Below are 26,851 nucleotides of genomic sequence, written 5' to 3'. Positions count from 1 at the left end.
CTAGAATAACTTCCTTATAAAAGAAATACCCTAGTCTATCTATAAGGTAATAGCGTACATAAAATTAACCTAATCTAAGTAGATCCCCTAGATACGTAACCTTTAAGATTAACTCTAATCATTATATAACGGTAAGTATACCGCCTTCTATTAGAAACTCTTCCCCCTACTACTATACGTCCCCCTACGCGAATAGATAAACTATAAGAAAGGGCTATAGGACTAGCCCTCCCTTATAGATAAGGAAGTATAGTATGCCTACTCTTATAAGATTAAAGGTACTACCCCTAGGCTAGACTAGATCTACTAAAGGATAATTACTAAGGCGTATAATACTTCTCCTAGAAAATTCACCTAGGTATACTAAACCTTCTTTACGTATAGATACTACCTAGAATGCTAGAGAGAAGTAGTAGGAGTAATACTTAAGAAACTAGGGAAACCTAATTATATAGACCTAAAAGCGTATAGAGTTATCTCCCTACTTAACTACCTAGGAAAAGTTCTTAAATATATTATAGTAAAACATCTTAGAGCGCTTTAGAAGCTACCTACCTCCTATACCTATCCTAAATAGGCGGATAACTATAGAAGTTAGTAATTAATATAGTAATAATCCTTATATATATTATCTAGGATGAGAGGAGGGTATAGCGTAAGATATTAACCCTATTCCTTAACATATAAGGCGCCTTTAATCATGTAGCCTATAACTAGCTCTTATATATAATAGGGGAAATTAGGCTCCCTACTTCCCTCCTAGCATAGGTAAAGACATTTACTAGCGGTTAATAACTCTAGATCTCCTTTAATAGCTAATAAGAAGACCTTTATCTAATAGTTTTAGGAATCCCTTAAGGAAGCCTAGTCTCCCTAATCCTATTTCTTATCTATATATGAAAGCTCTTTTCCTCTTACTTAGTAAGATTCCTCTTATATATTAATAATGTTTTAATCATAATCTCCTTAATGAGTTAGAAGAAAAATGCGTAGATCCTCTAGTAGGAAGTAACCTAGCTCTTCTTACTTAGAACCTAGTATGCCGTTAACTTTAATAAAGATAAAATAGACCTTATCTATTTTATAAGCTTAGATGAGGCTAAGGTAGCTATAATTATACTCCTAGGAGATTATATAGTAAAACTAAAGTAACTCATCTAATAGCTTAGGATATAGTTTAATATATACCTATTATTCCGGTAGTATATAATAATTTAAAATGCCTAAGTAAAGTAATTACTAGGATGACTTATGTAGCTAGCTAATATATAATATAGACTATCCCCTACTACCGTCTAATAGCTATACCTTACTTATATATAAAGTATAGTAGATTATAGGTCCCTAGTTTTCTAGTAAGTTAGTAGCTCTAAGATACTTAGACGAACACTTTAAAATAGTAGACTATACTAAATCCTAGGAGCCTTTTACACCTCCCTAATTATTCCTATAGAAATTAAAGTAGGCCTTCTCCCCCTCTACCTTAGGAGGAACATGTTACTTTAAGTATATACTATAAGACTCTTTAAACTTAGTTACTAACACCTAGTATATATAATTATTAATAAGTTTAAACTAGAGAGCATACTAGAATACTAGATATAACTTAAACATGTCTAGAACATAATTTTAGACCTAGTAATAGGTACTAAAAGCCTAATTAAGCATGGTTCCTTTCCCCTATAGAAAAAGACTACACCGTACGAAGTTAAGATTAGCTACCTCTAAAAGGAATAAGAAGCCTAAGTACATATTAGACGTATAGGATATATAACTTAAGTAGTTATCCTATATTCTAACGCTTTATCTATCCTAAAAGGAAATAGAGTAGGTATAGGGATTATAGTATATAATACCTAATAAGATATTATAAGAGTAGTAGTAAGATATAGAGTAAATACTAGACTATACTAGCTCATATATAATAGAGAACTAGAGGTACTTATAAGGGCTATAGAGCTAGCTACCTAGAAATGGCCTAGGTAATAGATTATAGTATATATAGATAACTAAGCTATACTATACTGCCTCTAAACCCTATCTAACCTACTAGGTTAAGGTCTATAACTTTAAGCTATAGATGTAGGCTACTTAATTATAGCTAGATAAGGTAGTCTTACCTTCTTATGGGCCCTAGGCCATATAGGGATTAGAGGAAACCTATAAGTAGACGCCCTTATAAAGGAGGCTACTAGGCTAATCCTAGAGAATAACTACTTAAGTACTACCCTCCTTAGGATGCGCGTATAATAAAGAACTATAGTAGAATAGATAATATATACTATATAATACTAGGAAGTATAGATACTACTATCCTAGGGATTATATATACGTAACTTCCTACCTATACTAAGGATGTCTATCTAACTCCCTAAGTATAGATAACTAGAAGCATTAGCCTACTTCTAATTAAAACTAAACTATAGCTACTTTAGAGCCTACCTAGTATAGTTTAGTAAGATAGACTAGGATAATTATAGCTATAATAATACCGCCTAATAAATACTATAACACCTTATTAGTAACTACCTACTCTATAGCTCTACTAGGAGAGAAGCTATATAGGTAGCATATAAGGCGTATAATAATAATAGTAGGAAAATAGCCTCTATACCCTATAGAGAGCTATTCTAAGGAGATGTTAGTAGATAATTTATACTTAAATTCATATATTAGATGAAGGTTTCTACTAGGGTATAGCATATGTAAATAGTAGACTAAGGGAAAAAAGAAGAGTAAAAAGAAGAGGAGAGAATCTATTCTAATCTCTACTAGTAGAGTGAATAATAAGCTCCATAATCCCTCTACTTATAGTTCCTATAGGTACTACCCTAGAACCCCTCTAACTAAAGATAATTAAGGAAAGGACCCCTTTATCTATAATCTACCTAACACTCTCTAGGCTTATACCCCTCCTCTACCTTATATAGAGCCTCTACTAAGACCCTAGCCCTCTAGATTAGGAAGGTATTAATATAGCTTAGATGACTACTCCGTAACTACTCTAGCTAAATCCTCCTACTCCTAATAATAATTAGATAACCGTTTAGTAGTAAGGTAAGGGCTTAATACTATTCATCTATATAGTATACCTAGGCTAGGGTAGCATATAGAGCTCTATTATTAGTAATAATATTAATATACGGTCATCTAATAGCGGTAATAGGGCTAGATTAAATTATAAGTAACATTAATATAGATTAAACCTAGGTTCTTTAGCGTTATTTATTTTCTATAATAAGTATTAGCTAACTATACTAGTTAGCTAGAAGATATATACTGCTAGTTAAAAACCTTACCCGCCTTTTTTACCTTTATAGGTGCTAAGAAAGGTATTATATAATACTAACTAAAAAATAGTACTATTAGGGATAGTACTAGAATACTATAGTAGAGTATATATATAATCTACCTTACCTACCACCCTATACTATATTTACTTTTCTATATATACCTTCTTCCTATCCCCCTTCCTTTCCTTACTCTTACTTCATACTACCTATCTACTTAGATAATGGTAGGAAGGCTAGTTCTTAGCCCCCCCTTACCTAAAAAGAGCCTAGATAAACTATCTATCTATAATAACCCTATACTAACATTATACTAAGAATTATACTTTATTATATAAGATTCTTTAGCTAGGTATCTCTACTTATCTTATAAATATATATAGTATCCCCTATAGATAGCTCCGTCTTAGATAGCCTATAGCTCTAGTAAGACATAAAATAATTAATTAATTAATTAATCAATTAATTAATTATTTAATCTTGCTACGCTCCTTTTTGTTAAAGTCATATAATCTCCTATGCATTCTTGGCTTTATAGTTAACGAGCGGGGTTAGTGTAGTTAGTTATCACGTCAGTCTAACATACCAGTTCTAAGCAATTAGAACTCTTGAAGAGCACTGAAGGTCGCGAGTTCAAGTCTCGCATCCCGTAAATTTCCCCTTTTTGCTCAAAGGGGAAACGCAGGAGAAGTTTTTTTTGCTCTCCCGGAGTCTGAGCAAGCAGATCTTGCCGAGCGGTGGGGCGGGACGCCTTGTGTGGAGCTTGCTGGGCCTGTGCGTGGTCTAAAGTGCTAATGTACAGTTTGGGAACCAGAGTAGATGATGTATATTTGTACGAAAAGGAGTTTCATCAAGGGCCCATATCAAACGTTGGTCGTTCAGCAGCTCGGCTCGAATGTTCTCGGGCGATTTTCATATTAAAATCCGCTTTTTCTTTGCTGAATCGGCCAATGCCGCCTTTCCTCATACTCTGTTTTGACTGACCTGCGAGGGAAACATAGGTATTTCCGCCACCAAAGAAGCCTGACTGGCGCGAAAATAAGAAGACCAGGAATCAATGAAAGAGGAAGAAATCTGCCGAGACAGGGGTGGTTAGAAGCGTGGTGGCGCTCGGCATGCCGAAGTGCAGAGCTAGGTAGCAGCTCTTCGGGCCGAGTGAACGGCTCGGGATCTCGGGATTCCAACATCCGATTCTGACCTAAGAACCTACGGAAGGTGAAGATGGCAGTCTATTTGTCAAGGTGGAATTGAAATGTTTTTGGGTTGATTATCTGGGTTTAGAGCTTGCGCCAGTCTACGACGCATCGGTGGTCGGTGTCGTTCAACAGATTGACAGGGATCATCGTCCAAAAGCTCGGCAGACGTCTGACCATCGTCATTCGAGATTGACAACACCACACAACCCAACTCCAACCCCAGCGTCCGCCACAATGCAGCCCCGAAGCGCGCACTGGATTTACCACTCTTGTCGCCGTACGAGCACCTTCAGATTCTCACTCGCCCGCCGACGAACCTACGCCACCGCCGCCACGAGCTCGACGACCGCCAAACCGGAAATATACGATGTTGTATGTGTAGGTGGAGGTCCAGCAGGTCTGAGCCTGCTTTCTGGACTGCGTAGGACTATTACCATTCCAAAATTCAAGGACAAGAGCTTGGAAGCTAATGCGACGCAGGGTCCTCGCCAATCACCGCAGGTCTCAAGATGGCCTTGATCGAAGGCCAGGATCTGGACAAGGGAATGTTGCGGAACTCGTCGCCAACGATCTATGCAAATCGATGTAGCTCATTGACACCAGCATCAGTCGAGAATCTCAAAGGTAGTCGACCCTTGGGAACGCAAGGCACTGGAGCAAAGAACTGAGAGAAAGACAGACATCGGCGCATGGCAGCATATAGACCACGGCCGCGTACGACCGTATCAGGAGATGCAAGTCTGGGACGGTGTCAGCGATGCACGCATTTCCTTCGATTGGCCTTCAACAGACACGTTCCTCACGCCTCGCCGTCCCACCGACCCTACCACCATCGCCTACATGATTGAGAATGCGAACCTCACAACTGGCCTTCTTACGCGCCTCAACGATCTCGGTGGCATCGATACCTTCTCCCCTACTCGTGTCGAATCCATCGCCCTTGGCCCTGAGGAGCCCTTGAATCATTCGGGCCCCGATCTCCACTCCTGGCCTCATGTCACACTTTCAAACGGTCGAACGCTTGCCGCGCGCCTGCTTATTGGCGCTGACGGCGCAAACTCCCCTGTCAGGACATTTGCGGGCATAAATTCGCGTGGATGGGACTATGAGAGACATGGCGTCGTCGCTACATTGCGCCTATCTGGCGACATGCCTCAGATACGGACCGCGTACCAGCGTTTCCTGCCTTCTGGTCCTGTCGCCATGCTCCCGCTGCCTGGCAACATGGCCACGCTCGTCTGGTCAACATACCCAGCTCGCGCGGCATTTTTCCGCAGCCTTGCCCCCGCCGACCAGGCCGCCCTTATTGACGCGGCCTTCCGCCTCTGCATCGCCGACCTAGACTACCTGCACACCATGACCTCTGGCCATGCCGACGAGGTCGCCTGGCGTCTCCAACACAGCTCATTCGACCAAGCACGCGTGCCAAGTCGTGTTGCCGCTGTGCAGCCCAACTCGGTCGCGGCATTCCCCCTGCGCATGCGCCACGCCGACGCCTACTCGGGGCACCGTGTTGCTCTCGTCGGCGACGCCGCGCACACTATCCACCCGCTCGCCGGACAGGGCCTGAACCAAGGCCAGGCGGACGCGGCGGCGCTCGTGCGCACAATTTCCCATGCCGTAGCGGCGGGTGATGACATTGGAAGCACGATTGCTTTGGAGAGCTACGACGCTGCAAGATGGCAGGCGAACAATGCGCTCTTGGGTGCGTGTGACAAGCTTCACAAGCTGTACAGTGTGGGATGGGGTCCGATTGTTGGCTTGAGGAGCTTAGGTCTGAAGGCTGTGGACAGTGTCGGAGCGGCAAAGGGGTTGTTCATGGGGATCGCGGCGTCCAATGGACGGTAGGTTGGACGTTGTGTGCCTAATATTTTACTCTCACCTGCCCTACTGTCCAGGAGTCTGAGGTTTAGTGCAACGAGGGTGCAGAATTCACGGATTAAGATGGAAATCCCACAACTCCTCGAACTGACTCATGTCAATGTACTATACATGCCTACCAAAGCTCTAAGAGGAACTGAAGTCGGACCTTACTCGGTCGCAAGTGCCGTGATACAACATCTTCTCCCTTTCCCAAGTCAACAGCCCGAAACCACTTGGGCCATCAGCGCGGTGAGTCTACGCGCTACCAAGCTGGTAGCCGTGAGTCTCTGCTGTACGTCAAAAGCTCTTCAAGTTGTCTGAATCTATGATTCCCGTAGAAGTCGTCCTTACATCGCTCGTCTCTCCCTACTGACTCTTGAGTTCCAGCTCACCTCAGCCCTCCTACTCCCAATCTCTTCATTTTCGTCTCTTGAACGATTGAACGAGAGCCAGTCGTCGACCCACTGCTACGCTGTCCAGCTCTGAACCCACTTTTGACTCGAAGCCACCTTGAACCCAATAATTGAATGGCGAATTGTCCAGCGTGGGGGGGGGGGGGGGGCTTGGAAACTCGAGCAAATCTCGGACCTAGGTTTTTGGGCTCGTCGAGCACAGCGGGAGTCCAATGGCATCATCCATCAACGCTTCCCAGAGGAAGCATGGACCAGGAGTGTTTACACAGTCTCGAGAGAGACTGTCGTGTCGTTAGCGACAGGTTGGATGACATCGTTCACCGAAAAAAGGCGACACGGCGTTCATTCCCTCGTTTCCATCGGCCTGCCCTTGCGGTGAAAAGCGGGAAAGGGAATCGTGGGTGTGTCTGGTTCTTCGTTGAAGGGTAGGTAGGCCTGTGCATCTGCTGTGGCAGTTGGTTCTCTTTGTGAGCTGTTTTATGGCAGCGTTGAGAGGGAGAGGGAGAGGGAGGGAGGAAGGTGGTCTACTAGCCATCGAATGGAGTCAGCTAGGTGGATGTGGCTTGTTGACTGGCCTTGAGCGTGCTCGTGCTGTGAGGATTGAGTGGGAGAGATATTCTTGCCAGACCTCCGAGAGAGATGGTGTTTGTGTTCAATTTGGAAGCGGGCTGCCAATGCTTAGGACACCACTGGAGAGGCCTGAATGCCTAGTCTTGTGTCATCATCAGGCTCCTCGGTTGTTCGAAGGTACGGATACGCATTGGTGTGAGAGACAAGAATCCGAATGTGCCTTTGTAGTAAGTGATTGAGTGTAAAGGAGTGAAGGATGCTCTGGTAGATCTCTCGTGCCTACGGATTCGGATTCTGTTTTGTTTCCTTGCTGACTGGCCAGCAAAGAAATCACAAAAGAACTGTCCAGTGAAGAGATGCCCTTGCAAAGACCCAGATGTCATTGGAGTTGACGACAACGTAAACCGGAAAAAAAAGAACAAACCGGAAACCTTGATCCAAGACCACAGGACATGGAGTGCATTTCCTTCGTCCATCAACTTCGATACCAAGGCGTACGAAACGATACGTCGGGCAACGAAAAACAACCAGGCAACACCCATCCGTCACCAGAAGAAAAACAACACCACAGCAAGCCACAGCTTGCTGAAAGGGCCCTTCGAAACCCACCAAGACGGGTCCCACCGTCACACATACAGCCGTCGATTCAGCCATTTTCTTGGCCCGACGTGCGAAGTTGGACTGCCACCGCCTCCAACCAGCCTAGCGCGTCACCCAATCAAGCAAGTATCGTCTGGAATATGGGAGGGGGGGCGGCGGCGGCCAGGTGGGAAAAGGGACGCCAAGGTAGATCGCCGGTGGAAAAAAAAAAAAAAAAAAGAAAGATTATAGATGCAAGGTGTCTGTCAGTAGTTGCGCATAGGCGCCGCGCGCGTGGGTTCGCGAGCGAGGCAAGGGGAGAAGGAAGAAATAAACATGGGCAGGGCAGGCCAAGCAGTCGGGCTGGAATGCAGGGGGGAAACTGACGGGGATGGGATTGTCGTCGGCAGAGGAACGAGCTCACTCTCTCTCTCTCTCTCTCACACACACACACACACACACACACAGAGTCCTGACATTGCTCATGCTGTGCACGCTTGCACCGCGCACGAATCAGGTCGTCCGGTTGCCCGAATTCGTATCTCGGAGCTCCGAAGGACGAGGACGCCGACGCGGACGAGGCCAGCGGGTGCGTAAGAAGTGCAGGTGCGGCATCAGATAACGACATATGATGGCGTTGCGGTGCAGGGTGTTGGCATCTGGACGCGCTGGAACGTTTTCGCTCCGTCTGTACTCCGCTTTTGTGGACTGATCTTCATGCCCCGGGCAAGGAAAGGCCGTTGTGGAAAGGACTGCCATGCCTAGGTGCAATGAAAATGCCACGTGAAAGATTGTTGCGTTCTCATCAGGTCGAGATTGGTTGAGAAATTGGTGGCGTTTCCTCCACTGACTGTAGATTGACTGGCTGATTGGTTACATTTTCCAAAATGTTCCGCTCTGTATGGGAAGTCCAAGTTTTACCTCATGAGCGAGCTACCGTCAAGATGAATGTGGCCATCTGCGCAAGGGTTTTTCAATCGAGCTCAGATCCGAGCAGGGTGGCAACGAAGTACGTTAGAAGATCCGGGAAGTGATTTGAGCTGACAGTGATCACCGCCATGCTCCTGGAAAAGATCAAGGGGATCAAATCCAACCATCACATCATTTTTCCGGGCTGCAGAGTGGCTCATCCTGGTGAAGCCAAAAGCCATCATGGACGGCGGTCGCAGCCACGCAGTCCAATGCGTTCGAGGTGCCTAATACGTAGCCGTTTTTCACTGGGGCATTTGCGGTGCTGCAGATAAGCGCATCTCGCAACAACATCCAACAGTGGATAGCTGTGTTTCAACGATTTACGAACAGCAAGGACAAACTCCGCGTCGGCAGGGTCGAGCCATTGAGAAGGCAATACGGAGGTGCTGCCGGCGGGACAGGAGACCTTGACAAGAGCAGGACGGCTGGGGTCTTGTCCACTAATGCTTCCTGGGCGGATGGTGCGTGGAGAAAACAGGGAAGGCAGCTTTCGGGCTCTCCTTGCATGCCACCCTCTTGTTCGGGCATGGGGCCGGTCCGGTGGCATGGTTCTGCACTTGTGTACTTGGGACAGTGAACAGGCATGAAGTGTCTCGTACGGTGTTTTCTTGATGCGTGCTGCTCCCATATGTTCGTCCACACGCGACGGTAGGCTGTGCGAGGCACAACGTTTACTTTCCAACAGCGAAGCCTCCATCTCCCGGACTCTCTTGCATTCGTCGTAGACTGTGCCAGGTACCACGGACAAGCACTGGTCGTTATTTGCAACGATCTTCGGAAAGTTCCTGGGAAGTGTCTGCCAACGTTCCGCGCATCGGCTTGGTCGCTTTGGGCTGGAATCAGCAAATGCCATGCAACGACAGATCGCGACCCGTGGTCATAAAGCTCGAGTCAGCCTTTCGCATGCACCAGACCATGTGCTGTGAAAAGGTCAGACCGCCGTCTTGTTTTCTTGCTGCAGATGGCGCACAGAGAAAACGATGGACGAAAATGGGGTGACTTTTTGATCATCTGCAGGCGTCATGCCTGTTCAGAGACAAGCAGCAAAATAATCCAAAAAAGACATTCCCTACCAAGTGTCTGGTGAGGACCCTAAATCAAGTTTGTGAGCTCGTCAGCCCCTGAGCCCGACAATGTCTCAAACCACCACTTCCACAAAGTACAATCCCCACATCGAATCATTGCCTGCCCCAGTTAGCATGAGACGAAAGGTGGAGCAAGCAGTGCAGAAAGCACGCCTTGTCCATAAATCCAGACGGCCCCGCGCGACAATGCTAGCAGATCCACCCTAGTAGCCCACAAGAGCCGACCATTAATTAACAAATAGCTGGACCTGTACGCTTTGACTGACACATCAATTCTGGTGATTGGGCGACAAGGCGACGTTGTTCATTCGCGTATGCTTCACACCTCAATGAACACCTAGCAAAGTAGTATAAGGGTGACGGTCTAGTTTGGCCCCAACGGCTGAGGGTTGAAACGGTCAAAGTCGCGGGGAGAAGCATCGAGTCCACGAATTTGGCGGCCATGAAAAATCAAGGCTCACGTCCACTTCAGAATTCGACTCGAGACGGTCTAATTAGACCACGAAAACCACCCAAAACGCCAGGCAGCCACGCAGCATGCTGACCTTCGCCGAGAGCGGAAAGGACCGTTGACAAATTTCGCTCCGCGCCGTTGAGAGTGCGACGCAAACGGTTACGACCGTAAACGTCGCCAATGACCATACAGAGGAGGATGAGGCGAGAGGCGGCGCCCTGGAAATATTCAGATTTGGCGAGTTGGCGAGCTGGTGATGGCCGACGTTAGACGAATCTGCTGCGTATGCCTAGCTTTCCTCGGCAGCTCGGCAGCCGTTGACATTTGGAACAGCGGTGCTGCGCCATTCGCCCTCCAGCGTCTTTTAGATTCGAATTATCTGTTTGCTTTCGGCTCCTGTGTGGTTGGCCAGACGGGCTTTTCTGCTTCTGTTCGTCAAGGCGATTCACCGCAGGAATTGACGAGGTTGCCTGTTTTGCCGCCATCGACTGTCTTTGGCGATGTCTCTGATTTGGGCGAAGAGATGTATCTTCAGAAAGAGATGCTCCCGTAAACAAACAAGAGAAAGAGGTGATGGCAGCAGTGAGCGTGCGGTCCTTGGAGCTTCCAAGCTGCAATTCTGGAGTAAGAAGCACAGGAGCTGTCAACAACCTGCTGAACGGAGTGCGTCAAATCACGTCACACAGTCTGGCTGGCCGATTCAATCCTTCCCAAGATTCTCACCAAACCGGAAATACAGGCCTTGCAACGACACCGGAAAGCCTACAACTCCACATGCATTTTTCAATGAGATGTGACCCTTGACGACATGTCTCGGCGCAAAAAGTACCACCGGTCGTCAACACCCCTGCAAACCACACGCCGTAAAAAAAAAAAAAAAAAAAAAAAAAAAAACACGGCCTCTCTCCACGGGAAATGAGCCATGCTAATACGGCAACAACTTTTGAACCCTTATCTCCGCAGCCCCGGCACGATTAGAGCATCACCGAGACACCAGCGCGAGCACGCAACCAAGAGTCAGGACAACAGCTCGCTCCACGCCCCATCTTCTTCAATCTTTTAGTTGATCTTTTGGATAAATAATAGCGGCGGCATTGGAGTACCCTGACCGCGGCGATTGGCAGAAATCATGGTCAGAGCAAACGACATCAAGGAGGCCTGTAGGAAGGTACGTACGCTCCACGACGACGACGACGACGACGACGACATGCGAGCAACGCCGAGAGAGAGCACCAGCAAGCGGACTCAAGCTGACAGCGAAACAGGTGGTCTGCATAGGACGAAACTACGCGTAGCTCACCCTTCCCCCAATTTCTTCCATGTCCTCGCACTCCGCACATCAGTCTGACTTCCCCGGCCGATCGTCTATCCAGCGACCACATCAGCGAGCTCAACAACACGCGCCCGAAGCAGCCCTTCTTCTTCCTCAAGCCGCCCACGTCCATCTTGTGCGCTGGCACCGACGCCGCCAAGGGCGCGAGCATCCTCCGGCCGCGCGGCGTCAATGTGCACTACGAGGTGGAATTGGGCTTGATCATTGGCCAGCAGGTCAGAGACTTGCACCCTGAGGACACGGAGGGTGCCATTGGTTCGATTGGAGGTATGTGTGCTTTGTAAAGAGCTGAGAGAGAAAGAGACTCTCGCGTAGATGAGCATTGTGCTTGGGCAACGTAAAAAGATCGAAACGCGGAACGCTACGATGTGGTCGAAGAGGACTGAGCAAAGAAGCTAATGTTTCCGAATCGACGCCTAGGCTACCTCCTATCCATTGACATGACGGCGCGTAACGTGCAAGAAGAAGCAAAGCGCAAAGGGCTGCCATGGGATATTGCCAAAGGCTTCGACACATTCCTCCCCATCAGCTCGCCGCTGATGCGCAGCGTCAGCAAATATCGGGACCTGGACCCGCACAACCTGCACCTCAGCCTCAGCGTCAACGGTCAGACCAAGCAGTCCGACAGCACCAACCTCATGCTTTTCCGCATCCCGCGTATTCTTTCCGACATTAGCAGAGTCATGCAGCTCACTCCCGGCGACATCGTGCTGACGGGCACGCCAAAGGGTGTTGGTCCTGTCGTCTCGGGCGACAAGATGACGGCCGAGCTGCGAAATGGTGACGCGAACGGAGAAAAGCTGACGGAACTGGAGGTTGGTGTAAAAGACCGCGGGGGGCCATATGAATTCATGGAGACGTAAGCCATGCGTATGTGTTCGATAGAGCCAAGGGCAAGGTCGAAGAAGCAAGGTAAATATGCTGACCGGCTGCACTTTTGAAATTGCTACCAGTCCTGGAGCGGAGGTAGCTCGTAGATAGGGAGAAACCTCTTCTTGCGTCTGCGTTTGGGCGCTGTGGGTCCCTGTCCCATTTGTTTCCTGTCTTGAATATTCTCCAGGTTCAGACCGCTCGGGTTCATCACGGCTTGTGACTCCATCCTATAGCCAGGCTCTTGAGTCTGCTTACGTTTCTGGGCCTCCGTCTGTGTGCTTCGCCTTGTCTCGACTTTGCGTCGCTTCTCCGGGCGCGGATGATCTTGGACTGTGCTTACATCGAGCCCGCTACCAGGGACTTGGCCTCGCTCAGGGTTCCCAGCAGCCGAAGACTTCCTCTTCCTAGGAGAGCTCGTAGGGTGTTCAGCTGCACTTGAACGGGCCGACTTTGTTATCACCAGTCGTGTGATATTGCTAGAGGGCCCACCGTTCGTAGTCTGCACCAAAGGACGGGCGGGGCCAGACCTAGCAAAGATTGATTCAATCATCTCACGGGCGCGTTGGGTGTCAGAATAGCGGAAGACAAGATTTCTGGTCGTTGGATGCTGGGTCAGAGACATGGCCTTCTGCTCTGGAGGCTCCAGTTGCCGACTTTGCTCTTCGATGGGTTGAGTGTCAGTCAACGGCGCGAAAAGATGGTCTTGTGTAAACTGGAGTGCTTGGGCTTGAAGTTCACTCGGTTTCTTTTCTGGAGACCTCTTTCTGGCAACTTTTGCTGCTTGTGAAGACACTCGTGTCGGTCGGCGGGAGGCCGTTGAAGCCTGGCTCTCTGGATGATTCCTCGGTGATCTTCGAACGTAAACATGCTCCAACAATTGCGTTGGCTGCGATATCTTTGGCTGCTGCGTAGAAACTTTGGTCTGAGCCTTTGGAAGACTTCGCTTTCGAGTCTGGGCTGGCTGGGAGCTGCGCAAAGGGTGAGCAACATTCTTCCGTATCGTTAGACAAGGTAACTCACCTGCTCTTCTCTGACTGCGTCTCGTCTTCGTCCTGTGATTCCTCTGGCTGACTCGCAGGTACAAGAACAGTAGGTGCCATAGTCAGTTGCCCTGATTTGACCGTCAGGTTTTCTGACCTTTGCTGCCTGAGCTCCACCAACTCCCCCTGAAGCTTCTTGAAGTCCATTGCGAGTTGTACGCTTTGAAGTCTCATGGCCTCGAGTTCTCTGCGCATGTCTCGATTTTCTGTTTCCAGCGTAACCACCTGGCGTTCCAGGTCCTGGCCATCACGTCTCTTGTTCAGCTTTCCCTGGCTTTGGAGGAGTAGAGTTGTGCTTTGTTGCTGCTGGTCCAGCCTTGTCGAGACATCTTGTATCATGCCGAGGAAAGTCTTCAGGCGACCGTCCTTCTCATGGTCATTGGTCTCCAGGACTTTCGTTTTCAGGTATTGTCGGTCAACATGAGCCTTCGTTCCCTCCACTCCCTTGCTCAGCTCCGCGCACGTCGTCAAGCAGAGCTGCCTGCTCTGATCCATTGCGTCAGCAATTTGGGCTGATTGTTGCTCCAACTGTGTCATCCTGGCCAACAGCTTTTGGAGGGTCTCATTGGTGACATTCTGAGCAGCCGAGGTAATGTCGAGGCGCCCTGCAATGTGCTTGTGTTCCTGCTTGATGCGGTACAGATACTGTAGCGTTCGACCGGCTTGCTCTGAGTCGTCGAACGACATTTTGAAGCTGCAGCCGGAGTGGCCAAGCGTGAGCACCGCAACTCTTGCTGTGTCAGAAGAAAATGTTGCGGGTGCTTTGTTTGAACGCGTGATCAAGATTAGCGCAGAGGTTCAAAATGCTCTTTGGGAAGGAGCCTCTCAATGCGATGCCATGTCGATGCAGGGTAGTGAGGAGATGCTCTCAAGGCGCCGGAATGACCCTTGGCAGTTTGAACACGCAACGAACTTGATGTGGTCGGCTGGTTCGGTGTTGGAGACGACTGCAGACGGAAAGCTGGGTGACGTTTCGAATGCTTGCATTGAGAGAATGACTTGTGGGTGAACGGTGAAGAGCAGCGACGATGGCTCGAGCAGAGGTACTTGGGGAAAAAAAAAAAAAAAAAAATTTGGGTGGCGAGGGAAGGTGGACAAAGGTTGCAGTATTCCTTCCTCTTGTGGTAGTCGCGCCAGGCAGCGCAGCGCGTAGGACCAGCGGCCACCAATGATCGATGACCTGATAATCTGTAAGGAGATCACCTATCCAGTGGTCAACAGTCTCCAACATCATTGTTCCGACGCCCATGTTACGACGGGTCGCAGTCACTGGCGTGGCACGGATTGAACTTGTTCCATCTATTAAGGGAAAAAAAAAAGGCATTACTGTCGTCCCGAACGCATCTAGCCGTGGAAAAAATCAACCACTTCCGCGCCCAGACGAAACCACGAAAGCAGTCTCTACATACAAAGCAAAAAGCCGATGTAAAGACCGCAGCAGATTTCCCCAGGGGAACCATCAAGTCGTTGACGATTCTCCCTTTTCTACTAACTCGACCTTTTGAGAGAAAAGCATTTTGACATGAAAAGCACGAACGCCAAGATGCAGCAAAGACCAAATGTGCCCATCAGCGTTCAACCTTTTTCTAGCAGCTCCCGAGCTGCTACTTGAGGTGCCCATCGCGGCACCAAAGACCACCGAACCCCTTGATGAATGCTTCAATGAAATGGGGAATCAACAAAGCTGCCATCGGGAGGGAGCGTGATCGTGTTCGTAAACCATTCGTTTAGATGAGATCTGCGGACCAAGTTAGCTACGGACTTGGGTTTTGCATTGGATAGCAAAAACTTACCAGCAACGTTCATAGGCATTTCTTCGATCTGGGTGCTGTAGAACTGCTCGATCTCGCGCATCATGCGGACATCCTCGGCAGTGACGAAGTTGATGGCAACACCCTTACGACCGAAACGACCACCACGACCGATGCGGTGAATGTAGTTCTCGCGGTTGGCGGGGAGGTCGTAGTTGATGACCAGGGAAACCTGCTGGACATCGATACCACGGGCCAAAAGGTCAGTGGCGATCAGGACACGGGAGGAGCCAGAGCGGAACTCCTTCATGATGACATCACGCTGGGCCTGGTCCATGTCACCGTGCATGGCAGAGACGGTGAAGTCACGGGCAGTCAGCTTGTCGGTGAGCCAGTCGACCTTTCTGCGGGTGTTGCAGAAGATGACGGCCTGGGTGATGGTGACCGTCTCGTACAAGTCGCAGAGGGTGTCGAGCTTCCACTCCTCCTTTTCGACGGCGATGTAGAACTGCTTGATACCCTCAAGGGTGAGCTCGGCCTTCTTGACGAGGATACGGACGGGGTCGCGCATGAACTTGGTCGTAACCTCGAGGACGTCCTGGGGCATGGTGGCCGAGAGGAGGACAACCTGGGTAGACTGGGGGAGCAGCTGGAAGATGTCGTAGATCTGCTCGGTGAAACCACGAGAAAGCATCTCATCGGCCTCGTCAAGGACGAACATCTTCATCGAGTCGGTCCTGAGGACGCGGCGCTGGATCATGTCCTGGACACGGCCGGGAGTGCCGACGACGACCTGGACGCCGGACTGGAGGGCCTTCATGTCCTCACGGACACTGGTACCACCGATACAGGCGTGGCAGTCGATGTTCATGAAGTCGCCGATGGCAACAACGACCTTCTGGATCTGCTGGGCGAGCTCACGGGTGGGAGCCAGAATGAGGGCCTGGCATTCCTTGAGGTTGGCGTCGAGCTTCTGGAGAACGGAGATGGAGAAAGTGGCAGTCTTGCCAGTGCCGGACTGAGCCTGGGCAATGACATCGTGGCCTGAGAATATCGCATTAGCGGTGTTGCGAGGCACGAAGAAATGGCGGGGTTTCCTTACCCTTGATGACGGGGACGATGGCACGCTGCTGGATGGCAGACGGGCGCTCGAAACCATACGCGTAAACGCCGCGCAGAAGCTCGGCTTTCAGGTTCATCGAGTCGAAAGAGTCGGTGGTCTCATCGTAGTTGGACTCGATCTGACCTGTGGTGGAGCAGCCGTCAGCGTAAGAATTTGCGTTTGGCAGGTGAGCGAGGGTGCAGGTGCGCATGCCAGACGGCACTCTCGCACGCCAGCACCGCCGTCTGAACGTTATTGCAGCGACTCAGAAACATACCCTCGGGAACCTCCTCAAGACCTTTGCTGTCAGCCATGATTGCGATTTGCAGTCGTGTGATCACAGGCGCTGGGCTGTGATCGAGATGGAAAGCGGTGGTGGGGCTTTGCGCGGCGAGGTCGCGGGCGGGAGCCTTTGCGGTCGTGTGTGGGAAGCGGGTGGAAGCAAGTAGATACCAGACCCTCGTGAGTGAGAGTCGAAGTGGATATCTACAAGGACGAGCGAGTTGAAATGGGTTGTGACGGTGAGGACGATGGAGTGGGTAGGCGGCGGGAGTCGCTTGAAGTTTTTTAACAGAGTCTGCCCCGGCACCCGGGAGGCGAACGGAATTTGCAGCCAACACAATTAGCTAACCAATTAGCGAGAACGCCAATCCGCCAGCATGCCCTTCCACCGCTCCAATATATACCCCCATGCCACGGCAGGCCAGCCAGTCCAAACTGCAACTTTCGACTCAACTTCGCGGCATACTGGCTACTGGCTCACGTCCATTCAACCATTGAATTTCTGCCTGCGCGCCGTTTCCGGCTTTCCCAGCAATCCAAGCCCGCAGCACCATGGCTCCCTCTGCCGTACCGCTCGACGGCTTTGACCAACAAGACGACCGGCCAACAAAGAAGCTGCGCATCAACCATGAACTTGACGGCGAAGATCCAGCAGCAATTCCCCCGCACCCGCTTGGCGTCAAGCCGTCGGGGAACGCATTGACCTCAAACATCAACCTCAAAGCTCGCTGTGGTTTCTTTGCAGTGCTACCTGATGAGCTTCTGGCACAGTTTTTGGAGTTTCTGGATGCTCGCGCTTTGATGCGGCTTGGAAGCTCGTGCAAGGCGCTTTACGCTTTTACCAGATCCGAGGAACTATGGCGAGCCCTTTTCATTGAGTAAGTTTTGGACTGTTTCTTTCATTTGCATCTGTTCTGGTGCTTGGCAAATCATGCGTCTCTACTTTTTGCATTGAGATTCCTAGTGGCGGTGACCGTGGCGGTGCTCTCGCCTAGCTAAGCTTTTGGGGCACTCCGAACGGCTTTCAGCTTGTGCCAGGAGCGAAAACATGATACCTCCAACTTTGGTTGCTTTGGGAAGATAGTTCGACCATGGTCAAAAATGACTGATTGATCGGCTCACGAATGACATTGTTGAGCAAGTTTGTCTTTCGGCTGAGGACCGCTTACACTGTGTCATTGGAACCAACAATTCTCGGCGTTGGATGCTGAAGTTTGCCCAGGTCTCGGCCCTCCAACTTTCAATGGCGAGGTTCATGGCGTTCAACTTATCTTGACCTTCCAGCATCGCTCGAGGCCCATGTAGACTGCAGTGGTCTATTCTCTGATAGTTTGTACCGGCCATTTCAATGCACCTACACCCCTTTGAGGCCGTACACAACAAACATCCCGGCAGAAAACATGATTCCACGGCTTGCGGATTTGACCACGGACGAGTTTTCTACAAAGTGGACTAACAAGCCGTTCATCCTGACCGAACCAGTCAAGGAGTGGCCCATCTTCGGAAAATGGACCACGGAACAGCTTGTCAAAAAGTACCCCAACGTACTATTCCGGGCTGAGGCGGTGGACTGGCCTCTTCGGACATATGTCGATTACATGAACGACAACACGGATGAGAGTCCGCTCTACTTGTTCGACCGCAGCTTTGCCGAGAAGATGCAAATAGCAGTTGGCAAAGACGTCAAAGACGCAGCTTACTGGGCGCCGTCTTGCTTTGGCGAAGATCTGTTTGCTGTCCTGGGTGACCAGCGCCCGGATTCGAGGTGGATGATCATGGGCCCAGCAAGGAGCGGAAGTACCTTCCACAAGGATCCCAACGCTACCAGCGCGTGGAACGCGGTCTTGACTGGATCCAAGTACTGGCTCATGTTCCCTTCGTCAGCGAACTTGGCTCCTCCGCCTGGCGTCATTGTCTCGGAAGATTCGTCCGAGATCACTGCACCTCTCAGCATTGCTGAATATCTTCTCTCTTTCCACGAGATTGCTCGTGCTACGCCAGGTTGCCGTGAAGGCATCTGCCACGCCGGCGAGATTCTCTACGTGCCGTCAGGGTGGTTCCATCTAGTTTTGAATCTCGAAGAGGGCATCGCGCTCACGCAAAATTTTGTTCCAAAGTCAAAGTTGGCCGATGTCTTGGGGTTCTTGCGAGATCAAGCAGACCAGGCAAGCGGGTTCAAGGATGATGTGACAGATCCGTTTGGACTGTTCGTGGAAAGACTTGGGGAAGCTTACCCTGAAGTTCTGGAGGAGGGGATGAAGAGGCTAGAGGACAGAGCTAAGCCCAGAAAGGGAAAGTGGGAGGAATTGGTCAAGGGAGGGGTTGATGATAAGGCTGAAGAGCAGGGAGGCTTTGCATTTGGTTTCGGATTCGGAGGCGACGACGATGCCGAAGTACCCTGAGGACGGGAGGTTTGGCGTCGTAAGCGGAAAAGCATCAAAAGCATACGAGGAGTACTGAGGAGCGACAAAAGAAGCATTTTGGGTTACAGGGAATGGTGGAGTAGGGCATGTGACATGTAACCTGTACCTTGTCCGGATGATGGACATGCCGCACGGAGATATTCCGATCCCATGTCAAGGTGCGGGATGCCAGCGTCACCAAGTGCCGTGTATAATGCGAGGCAACAAGCGTGGCGGCTGGCGAGAGGAAACGCGAAAGAAGCCGAAGATGGAAAGTCAACAACAGGGCGGAAACAAACGCGAGGCAGGATTCGGCAGTTGTCGGTCGAGGCGGTGGGTGTTTGTACAAGCGCCGTATCGGGATCCCCATCCACACAAGTACCGCCTGGCCGTCCGAGCGCTTGCATCCCGACCAGCAGACGACAAGGATGCGCGACGACGACAGAGAAACATAGGTTGTTGGTCATGTAGCTGTCAGATTGTAGGCATATGAATGGAGCCAGGACGCGAAACCTCGCTCGTGGTCCAAGCTGCAGGGTTGCAACGAATCAAGGGCGGAGCGGGTGCACAAAGCGGCGGCGGCGGCGTGGGATTCCGTTGTTCTAGTCCAAGAAGGTCGACCAGGAAGCTCAGGGCCCAAGGGGCGAGGGCAGAAGCAAACAAACATCTCGAGTCTATAACCACCATTGGGCCCGGTGATTGTAGCTACAGCCTCCTCCGGCGCCATCGCATCAGTCGACCCTCCGCTGAACTTGACGCTCACTCACGGACCTCTCCCGCTCCCGCCATCTCCAGTCCAGCTCCACCCGCGACCATCAATCATTCCCACCTAGCCCACCTCGATCCGCCCTCTCCTCTCCTGCTCTCTCTCTCACTCACTCTCACCACTACCAGAGCTTGCCTCGCCTGTCTCTGCCTTCACCCACCTTACAGTACGCCCACTCCCTGGCCACCGTCAGTTATCTCTGCCAGCGTGCAAAAGCTCCAGCCGCCCTCTGCTTCCCCCCGAGTCGACGACACGAACCCAACACACCTCGACTCTCCCAGCGACTCGTTCTTAGCGCGCCCCTCGTCCATCCCCACGCGCCTGCTGAACCGCCCCTCCAACATGGTCTCCGACGACGTCTACGAGCTCTGTTTGCCCGTCCTACAGGATGACGCGCTTGAGGATGAAGACAAGACCGAGAAGCTCGAAGACTTGATTCGCGACAAGACCTCGCTCGCTGCCAAAGCTCTCGAAGACGCTGTACTCGACTCCCTGTGGCGATTCCGAGGGTCCAACAGCTCGTCCGCATCCCCTCCACCGGTCCGCCATACAATCATCCGCCGCTCGTCCCCGGCGCCATGGCAGGTTGGAAGAGCGCCTACGCCCTCCAACTCTTCCCCTCGCGTAGCCCCACCCCCGGGCTTTGGAGTCGCGCCCCCTGGCTTCTCGCGCGCCAAATCATCCACCGCATCTCCCTTTACTTCACCGCGACCATCGCCCCGCCTTGCTTACGCAACGCCCCACATTCCACACAGCCCGAATCTGAACGCCTACGAGTTCAGTGAACCCAGCCATACCCCAGATATCTATGGTGACTATGGCAGCGACACCGTCGATTGGCTGGTCAATGACGACGTGGTCAGCGTTTCGTCGTCTCTCCCTGGTGATGGCTCGCTGAATGGTGCCGCTGCCGAGTGGGTCCAGCCATACACAGCCAACATGACCCCTTACGATATGCTGCGCTCAATTCTCCGTGATGAACGCTCAGATGAGGAAATTCAAAGAGCTTTGGAAGAGAATGGATACGATTTTACAGCGGCAATCCAAGCCATGATGGACAGCCAAGGCCTCAACGGCCAGCATTCGCTCCTTCTCAACCAGCCCGAGAAGACGTTTGTGGTTGGAAAATCAATGAGCCCATCTTTCCGGCCCGCGACCCCCTCGTTGCAGACCAAAACCCATGTTTTGTGTAAATACTGGCTGCAAAACGGCCAGTGTGCGCGTGCAGACTGCCGATTCAGCCATGACCCTAGCAAGACCGTCTGCAAGTAAGTGATGCCTACAATTGAGCTTGTGTTTCCATGCAGGTCTAACTTGAGCAGGTATTGGCTCGCTGGAAACTGCTTGGCCGGCGATACATGTCTCTTCTCCCACGACCCGGCCAGCCTGCTGTCCAAAATGTCAATGGAGGGAACTGCTACTCCGCCTGCCCAACCAAATTTTCAGGTTCAAGATTACGAAGCCTTTCCATCCCTCCAGCAAACATCTTCGAACAGCATGAGCCAGTATCTGCACTTAAAAGATCCCGGGCTCGAGCAGTTCTACGGGGTCTCGGGGGTCGCGACGCCACCGCCCGGACTTAGCCCATTTCCAACCTTCACGCCGAGTTCAGCTCGCTCCCATTCGAGGCCTTCTAGCAGCCGCCAGGTATCCCACTCGCGAGCATCGACGCCATCTGCGCCGGCAGCGGATGATCCCGAGGCCTTCCCGAGCCTAGCCTCTGCAGCTGCTTCGAAAAGTGGCAAGAGACACCATGGTAAGCGTGGTGGCCACGGTCATGGTAGCAAGGAGACCTCCCAGCCCAACACGCTTGCAGAGGTGGTACGCATGTCCCCCTCGCCTGCTCCCACGCAGCCGCGTAAGGGCCTCCGTTCTGCAAAGAGCTTCAATGGAAGTAGGGAAAACAGCGCCGCTGCGCTTGCCATTCCAGCTCCTGAGCACATTCCATGGCTTGAGACTGGCGAAGCAGCCAACAAGGCCTATCTGAAAGCTCGACAGGAAGCCTTTAAACACGGTGGTCTCAGAAACAAGTTTTTGCAGAGGTAAGTGTTGGGAAGCCTGTTCGTTTTACGGTGGTTGATTCGTCACAGTGCTGCTCAGGCTTGGAATCGCAATGATTCTCGCGCCGCCAAAGCCCTCAGTTTGCGGGGACAGAGCGAGAATAATCTCATGCGCCAGGCGCATCGCGAAGCTGCGGAGTATCTTTACAATGAACGCAACAAAGACAACGGCCCCAACGCCAAGGAGCTTTACGTTGATCTCCATGGTACGTCAACAAAACTCAAAGAAGAGCCCCGCGCTAATGACACTGCAGGCCTTCACCCCGAAGAGTCAGTTCAATATCTTTCCAAAATCCTCATTGCGCACCAGCACTCGCCGCGGCCCATGTACGCCATCACGGGGACAGGCCACCACTCGAAGAACGGCAAGGACAAGGTCGGTAAGGCCGTCCGCGGCTTCCTCAACGAGTGGCGGTACGTTTTTCGCGAGTTCTCGGTGCCCGGTGACCGTGGCAACGTCGGCGGCATCCTGGGCATCGACCCCAGCTCCTGGGACCGCAGCCTCGAGCGCGATCGGCTGGACTCGGGCGTTGGCGAGGAGCAGAGCGCCGTCGAAAAGCAGGGTGAGAGCACAAAGGTCCGCGTCATCAAGGCTGATGAGGTCAAGCCGCCCGGGGCTGGTGCTGGCGCTATGTCGTCTTCTTCGGCGTCGTCGTCGGCGGCTGGTGGCAGTGCGTCGACGCCGACAGAAGGGCCTGCCGCGGCTGTCCATAAGGGCAGGTGACAGGAGTGTCGACATTAGAATAAGAATAAATATGATCTTTACTTATACTGGTGGGCCGCTTACTCCAGCGCTGGCTGTTGCTGTATCTCAATCCGGGTTCTCAATGCCCTCTTCCATTCCAAAATCACTTGCCCTTCTTATGTTGTATCCCCTTTCCCCCGTATCCTCATGTAGTCATCATCCACCTGCGAAGTCTAGGGAGGCTGGAACTGCGGAGTATGGCACAACTCGATGGGATATCCAAGTCAATAAGCGAGCACGTATCGAGATTTGGGTCGAGAAAAGCCAAGTTCTCACCGAAAGACCACCACAGCGGTGTAGAACACGGAGCACGATGGCAGAAATGGTTGAAGATGAGCGAGAGCGCAGGGCACCGACAAAGAAGGCACTGGGCACTAAGTCAGTGAGCTAATGTCGACCCGGCTGTGAAAGAACGACAAGCACATACCTCCTTGAGGATTTTTTCGAGAGCCAAAGTCTCTAGTGAAAAGAGCAGCCAAAAGCCAAGAGGTCATTTCAGCTAACAGAGCTATACTCCACTGAGGCCCTCCTCATCGTCTCGCGCTTGCCAGCAGCACCTTGGAGGCGAGCAAAAAGACTCAGAGTCGAAGCCGACTTGGGCACTGGACCATTACAGACACAAGTTCCGAAGACCGCGAGCGTTGAGACGCCAAAGCACACATCAAACGCCCATCAGCCTTCTGTCCCTCGAGCGAGTACACGCATCAGGCAACCCACCCACCCCAGCATCGCTCTCCATGAAAGCAACTCACGAGGGAACCATCGGGCACGCTGCCAGCATCGTCCCGAGAGACTCAGCCAGCCAATAGCACCGTCCGAGACCACGCAAGGTGAGCTAAAGAAGTTGCCGATACTCCTCGCCCCGTCCAAGGGCTGCCCTAACTCGTGAGTCAGAGCGGACTGCTCAGCAGTCCGGACTCGATGGTCACCAAAAGGGCCCAACATAACAGTACCCACCCGGCAGTGCAATGGGCGGCAGCGGCAGCGGTTGAGCTTTGGCTTGGGCTGCCTCGGCCGTCCGACGGAGCCCCTCGCGCGTGCTGGTCAACGGGGTCTGTCGGAGGCGAGGTCCATCAGTTTAAAAAGGTGCCTGGCTCCGATCCGCTCAGCGACTGTCGTCGCGTGCTGGACACGCTCGAATGTGCTGAGTGATCAAGGGGGAGAGCGTGTAGGTGCAGAGAATAGTGTATGGGCAGAGGGGAGGTGTGTAAGAGAAGTGAAGGGTGAGTGAATTGAGATGGACAATGCCCAGGAGCAAAGAGTAAAGTTGTATTTTGTGGGCGGCGGGTTGTTGGTCAGAGGGTTAGAGGAAGAGGTTGCGAGAGGACCAGGGGCGTTTTTATGGCTGGCGGCCCTGGAGTGTGGGCGCGCAGAATCACTTTGGAGGAAGGCGCGCTCAGCGCGTGTGCCTTGTTGTGCCTCCCACTCGAGAGGTGCCAGGCGCGGGCATAGATTGAAAAGTGTTAAAATACATTGGACATGGCATTACGGACCACTATTGAAGCTCCCCCTCTCAATCGCTGATCCCACCACCACATCACCAGTGATGACGCCCGTTGTCGCGACCACCAATCTCTTCGGCCTGCCTTCTTCCTGCAATGTCTTCGCCACGAACCGTAGCGCTGCCACCTCCGCCCTTGTGATGCCTCCAAGGAAAAATAACAGGACCGTCTTGCCCTCTCCCGCACTGCTACCATTCAAAACCTGTCTTGCTCTGGCCGCCTTCTCTTCCCCTGCTTGCACTTCGTCGACGGTTGAACCCCGAATCTGACTGAGGATGTTGTCGAACGGACGCCAGCCTTGCGCGTGGGAAGAAACCGCAGGCGGCGCAGCAGGATGGGCGGCGTTTCCAGTGCGCGTTGCAGACGAAGACAGTGTGCTCACGTAGTCTTTTTGGAGGATGCACTGTACCAAGCGAACACTGAGGGGTGCGTACCCTGAAAACACGTAGGCAATGTCGTCTGGCTCTGCTTCGTTGACCTCGTCCACAATCAGCGTCAGGTTTCTCCGCACCGCCGTGTAGTTTGTTATCTGATTTGTCTTGACACCTGAGAGTGCAGCACTGACTCCCAATCCACTTGTCGTGCGCGGAATGAGCAGCCCTGCTTTCTCGAGGGATGTTAGGGTCAACAGATGTTGATGACCGTAGGCATGGAGGATAGCCCGTTTGAAGTTTTCAAGGTCGCGTGGCCGCAAGCCTTGACTGAGCGTACTCTCGAGGCACAGCAAGCGCAACATAGTTTCAATCTTTACTCCGCGGGCCATGAGTTCTTCAATGTTGTCGTGCTGCGTGCTGGGATCAGCGCCAGCGGCGAGGTTCTGCTGCACCTCCAGGACCCGGGAGAAGATGTCCGAACGAGTGTGCTTGATGATTTCTTCAGCGAGCGACGTGTGTAGCTTCAGAGATGCCTGCTCAGCCTGGAAGCCGGGAAGCTTCGCGACAAAGTCTCGTAGCTCAGACGTCGTCTTTTGTGCTATGTTTCGATTTTCGTATGATGATTGAAGACGGCGAGCCACCTTGTTTAAAAGAGGTCCGACTGTTGCAAAATTGGTATCTCTGAGCGTGCTGTACAGGGTATCTGAAGGGTCAAGAGGTATTTTGCGCTTCAATGGAGCAGCCGAAGACGAAGCACCTTGGGAGGACCCGGCCGGCGCAACCCCAACGACCGAAGAGTCGACCTCGACTTGATTTGAACGTATATTGAATTCCTCATCCAAAAGCCCTTCGTACGTCAGTTGGGTTAGCAAGGAAGATGGAAAGTCGACCTCTCGGTCAATGATGATGAGGCTTTCGAAAGAGTTACTTGGACCTAGGCCAAAGGGGGACTCTGTGCTGGTTCCGGCACCTGCGACTGCTTCTGTGCGCATGTGAAGCAGTAAATCAGCCAATCGGCGTGCATTGTCTCCTTTGCCTAAAATGCGAGGGAAAAGGCCATGTTGTTTTTGTATCTGCATGAGTGCCCTTGCACTGAGAAACGTGGGAGTAGGATCCTTGAACTACCAAGTGTTAGCAAGGACTGCGGGGTGACCTTTTGACACGGTAGCTCTTTACCACGTAGAGATCTCTGACTGCATCTTCGAGCTCAAGTGACAGCAAGTCGTCGGCAAGAGGAACAAAATTAAGCGGCCATTCGGCGACGTTGACCTCTCCAAGTACGCCAGCCTCTTCCAAGAGCTGATCAGAGATGAGGGTTCGTCTAGGCACCCAAAACACCGAGAACTCGTGATTCACGAGTCCATTGTGCCGGAGTTTCTTGATTTGCTCTGCGAAAATTCATGTTAGCATGGATATCGTCCTTTTCGTCCAAGCTCACTGGGCGGAAAGTTTGTGGGCTCATGCTGATTTGATAAATGTCGCTCTCGGGACGCGACTGACCAAGCAGACACGGAAAAGTCCTGTTTGGCTAATTTGGTCCCATCCAAAAGGAGCAATGGATTACATATACATTTGCTTTGGGGAAGCGACTGGCTAGGCGGAGAATGTTCTTCCGCATAGCCTCTTTACTTCCCAACGGCTTGTTGATGAAAGACGAGGAAGAAATCAAAGCAGAAAAGTGGTACTTATGAGTGAAACAGGAAAGACATACCGGCGATGGCTACGGCCGTCTTTGCCTTCTCCCCGCGGGCGATGAAGACGACGTTCTTCTGGGAAGAGTCGACATTGCCGTTTTCAAGGAAGAAGGGCTTGTCGACGCCATATTCTTGGAGAGTCGAGAATTTGAGGAGTAAATTCAGAGGGCCCGACAGCGCCTTTTCGAAGACGATGTTCTTCTTACCCCGGATCTGGCATCAGTTAGCTTGACGCCCAAGCGACGATTGGATAGTCGTTGGGATCCTTACGTACGCCTTCTAGCAGCAACAACAGACTCCTTCGAGCGGCATCTGAAATGTCCGAGGCATTGAGAGTGGCCTGGGGCGCCATGATAGAGCTTCAGCGCACTACAACAACATGCCGAGAGTGGAAGATCAGTGAGTCGGGAGAGCACCCGACGTTGGTGCAGATGGTGGGAGCTTTGGCCTGCGGGCATCGTCGCCGAGGAATAGCCGCGCATTTTGGTCGGCAGCGGGGCGGGCT

The 26,851-nt window shown here is 51.4% G+C and overlaps 7 protein-coding genes and 1 non-coding gene across 8 annotated transcripts; 5 read left to right on the top strand and 3 right to left on the bottom strand.

Annotated features, from left to right (window-relative positions):
- The first annotated feature begins 3,835 nt into the window (after positions 1-3,835).
- Positions 3,836-3,942, top strand: IWZ02DRAFT_t63. Its single transcript has one exon. It is a non-coding gene; the product is annotated as a tRNA-Val (tRNA).
- Positions 3,943-4,720: 778 nt separating this feature from the next.
- IWZ02DRAFT_469444 (ubiquinone biosynthesis monooxygenase COQ6) lies at positions 4,721-6,334 on the top strand (the record flags this gene model as incomplete). Its single annotated transcript, XM_066768717.1, has 3 exons — positions 4,721-4,987; positions 5,017-5,110; positions 5,166-6,334. 3 exons carry the CDS (start codon positions 4,721-4,723, stop codon positions 6,332-6,334), a joined length of 1,530 nt encoding a protein of 509 aa, XP_066623075.1.
- Positions 6,335-11,321: 4,987 nt separating this feature from the next.
- On the top strand, positions 11,322-12,660 carry IWZ02DRAFT_256475 (uncharacterized protein). Its single transcript, XM_066763270.1, has 4 exons — positions 11,322-11,590; positions 11,688-11,713; positions 11,796-12,022; positions 12,176-12,660. The coding sequence occupies exons 1-4, from the start codon at positions 11,552-11,554 to the stop codon at positions 12,616-12,618; spliced, it is 735 nt and encodes a 244-aa protein (XP_066623074.1). The 5' UTR covers positions 11,322-11,551; the 3' UTR covers positions 12,619-12,660.
- Positions 12,660-14,535, bottom strand: IWZ02DRAFT_256484 (uncharacterized protein). The gene is made up of 2 exons (XM_066763271.1): positions 13,649-14,535; positions 12,660-13,596 (listed from the first exon to the last, which is right to left on the bottom strand). Exons 1-2 carry the CDS (start codon positions 14,353-14,355, stop codon positions 12,702-12,704), a joined length of 1,602 nt encoding a protein of 533 aa, XP_066623073.1. The 5' UTR covers positions 14,356-14,535; the 3' UTR covers positions 12,660-12,701.
- A 792-nt stretch (positions 14,536-15,327) lies between these two features.
- IWZ02DRAFT_377541 (P-loop containing nucleoside triphosphate hydrolase protein) lies at positions 15,328-16,835 on the bottom strand (the record flags this gene model as incomplete). The annotated part of the gene is made up of 3 exons (XM_066764954.1): positions 15,328-16,463; positions 16,522-16,665; positions 16,799-16,835. The coding sequence occupies 3 exons, from the start codon at positions 16,833-16,835 to the stop codon at positions 15,328-15,330; spliced, it is 1,317 nt and encodes a 438-aa protein (XP_066623072.1).
- A 325-nt stretch (positions 16,836-17,160) lies between these two features.
- IWZ02DRAFT_256402 (uncharacterized protein) lies at positions 17,161-19,452 on the top strand. The gene is made up of 2 exons (XM_066763269.1): positions 17,161-17,681; positions 18,026-19,452. The coding sequence occupies exons 1-2, from the start codon at positions 17,356-17,358 to the stop codon at positions 19,203-19,205; spliced, it is 1,506 nt and encodes a 501-aa protein (XP_066623071.1). The 5' UTR covers positions 17,161-17,355; the 3' UTR covers positions 19,206-19,452.
- Positions 19,453-20,313: 861 nt separating this feature from the next.
- IWZ02DRAFT_490280 (CCCH zinc finger and SMR domain-containing protein) lies at positions 20,314-22,755 on the top strand (the record flags this gene model as incomplete). The annotated part of the gene is made up of 4 exons (XM_066769653.1): positions 20,314-21,239; positions 21,294-22,013; positions 22,062-22,237; positions 22,286-22,755. 4 exons carry the CDS (start codon positions 20,314-20,316, stop codon positions 22,753-22,755), a joined length of 2,292 nt encoding a protein of 763 aa, XP_066623070.1.
- A 1,429-nt stretch (positions 22,756-24,184) lies between these two features.
- On the bottom strand, positions 24,185-26,772 carry IWZ02DRAFT_450693 (vacuolar sorting protein-like protein). Its single transcript, XM_066767484.1, has 4 exons — positions 26,621-26,772; positions 26,364-26,559; positions 25,829-26,040; positions 24,185-25,773 (listed from the first exon to the last, which is right to left on the bottom strand). The coding sequence occupies exons 1-4, from the start codon at positions 26,696-26,698 to the stop codon at positions 24,262-24,264; spliced, it is 1,998 nt and encodes a 665-aa protein (XP_066623069.1). The 5' UTR covers positions 26,699-26,772; the 3' UTR covers positions 24,185-24,261.
- Between the last annotated feature and the right edge of the window lie 79 nt (positions 26,773-26,851).

Source organism: Phyllosticta citriasiana (assembly GCF_038021145.1).
Source record: "Phyllosticta citriasiana strain CBS 120426 chromosome Unknown IWZ02scaffold_6, whole genome shotgun sequence".
In the NCBI taxonomy this organism is placed as follows: domain Eukaryota; kingdom Fungi; phylum Ascomycota; class Dothideomycetes; order Botryosphaeriales; family Phyllostictaceae; genus Phyllosticta; species Phyllosticta citriasiana.
Note: the sequence above shows the minus strand (reverse complement) of the source record. Positions and strands in the feature narration are given on the sequence as shown.

What these genes read in the sequence shown, in the direction of transcription:
- IWZ02DRAFT_256402 (XM_066763269.1), top strand. Translation starts at nt 17,356, where the DNA reads ATGGCTCCCTCTGCCGTACCGCTCGACGGCTTTGACCAACAAGACGAC. An exon ending in TGGCGAGCCCTTTTCATTGA is followed by an intron (nt 17,682 to 18,025) that starts GTAAGTTTTGGA and finishes AAGTTTGCCCAG; the next exon opens with GTCTCGGCCCTCCAACTTTC.
- IWZ02DRAFT_256484 (XM_066763271.1), bottom strand. Translation starts at nt 14,355, where the DNA reads ATGTCGTTCGACGACTCAGAGCAAGCCGGTCGAACGCTACAGTATCTG. An exon ending in ACGCAGTCAGAGAAGAGCAG is followed by an intron (nt 13,597 to 13,648) that starts GTGAGTTACCTT and finishes CCCTTTGCGCAG; the next exon opens with CTCCCAGCCAGCCCAGACTC.
- IWZ02DRAFT_256475 (XM_066763270.1), top strand. Translation starts at nt 11,552, where the DNA reads ATGGTCAGAGCAAACGACATCAAGGAGGCCTGTAGGAAG. An exon ending in TCAAGGAGGCCTGTAGGAAG is followed by an intron (nt 11,591 to 11,687) that starts GTACGTACGCTC and finishes ACAGCGAAACAG; the next exon opens with GTGGTCTGCATAGGACGAAA. An exon ending in TGCCATTGGTTCGATTGGAG is followed by an intron (nt 12,023 to 12,175) that starts GTATGTGTGCTT and finishes ATCGACGCCTAG; the next exon opens with GCTACCTCCTATCCATTGAC.
- IWZ02DRAFT_450693 (XM_066767484.1), bottom strand. Translation starts at nt 26,698, where the DNA reads ATGGCGCCCCAGGCCACTCTCAATGCCTCGGACATTTCAGATGCCGCT. An exon ending in TGTTGTTGCTGCTAGAAGGC is followed by an intron (nt 26,560 to 26,620) that starts GTACGTAAGGAT and finishes AACTGATGCCAG; the next exon opens with ATCCGGGGTAAGAAGAACAT. An exon ending in GACGGCCGTAGCCATCGCCG is followed by an intron (nt 26,041 to 26,363) that starts GTATGTCTTTCC and finishes GAATTTTCGCAG; the next exon opens with AGCAAATCAAGAAACTCCGG.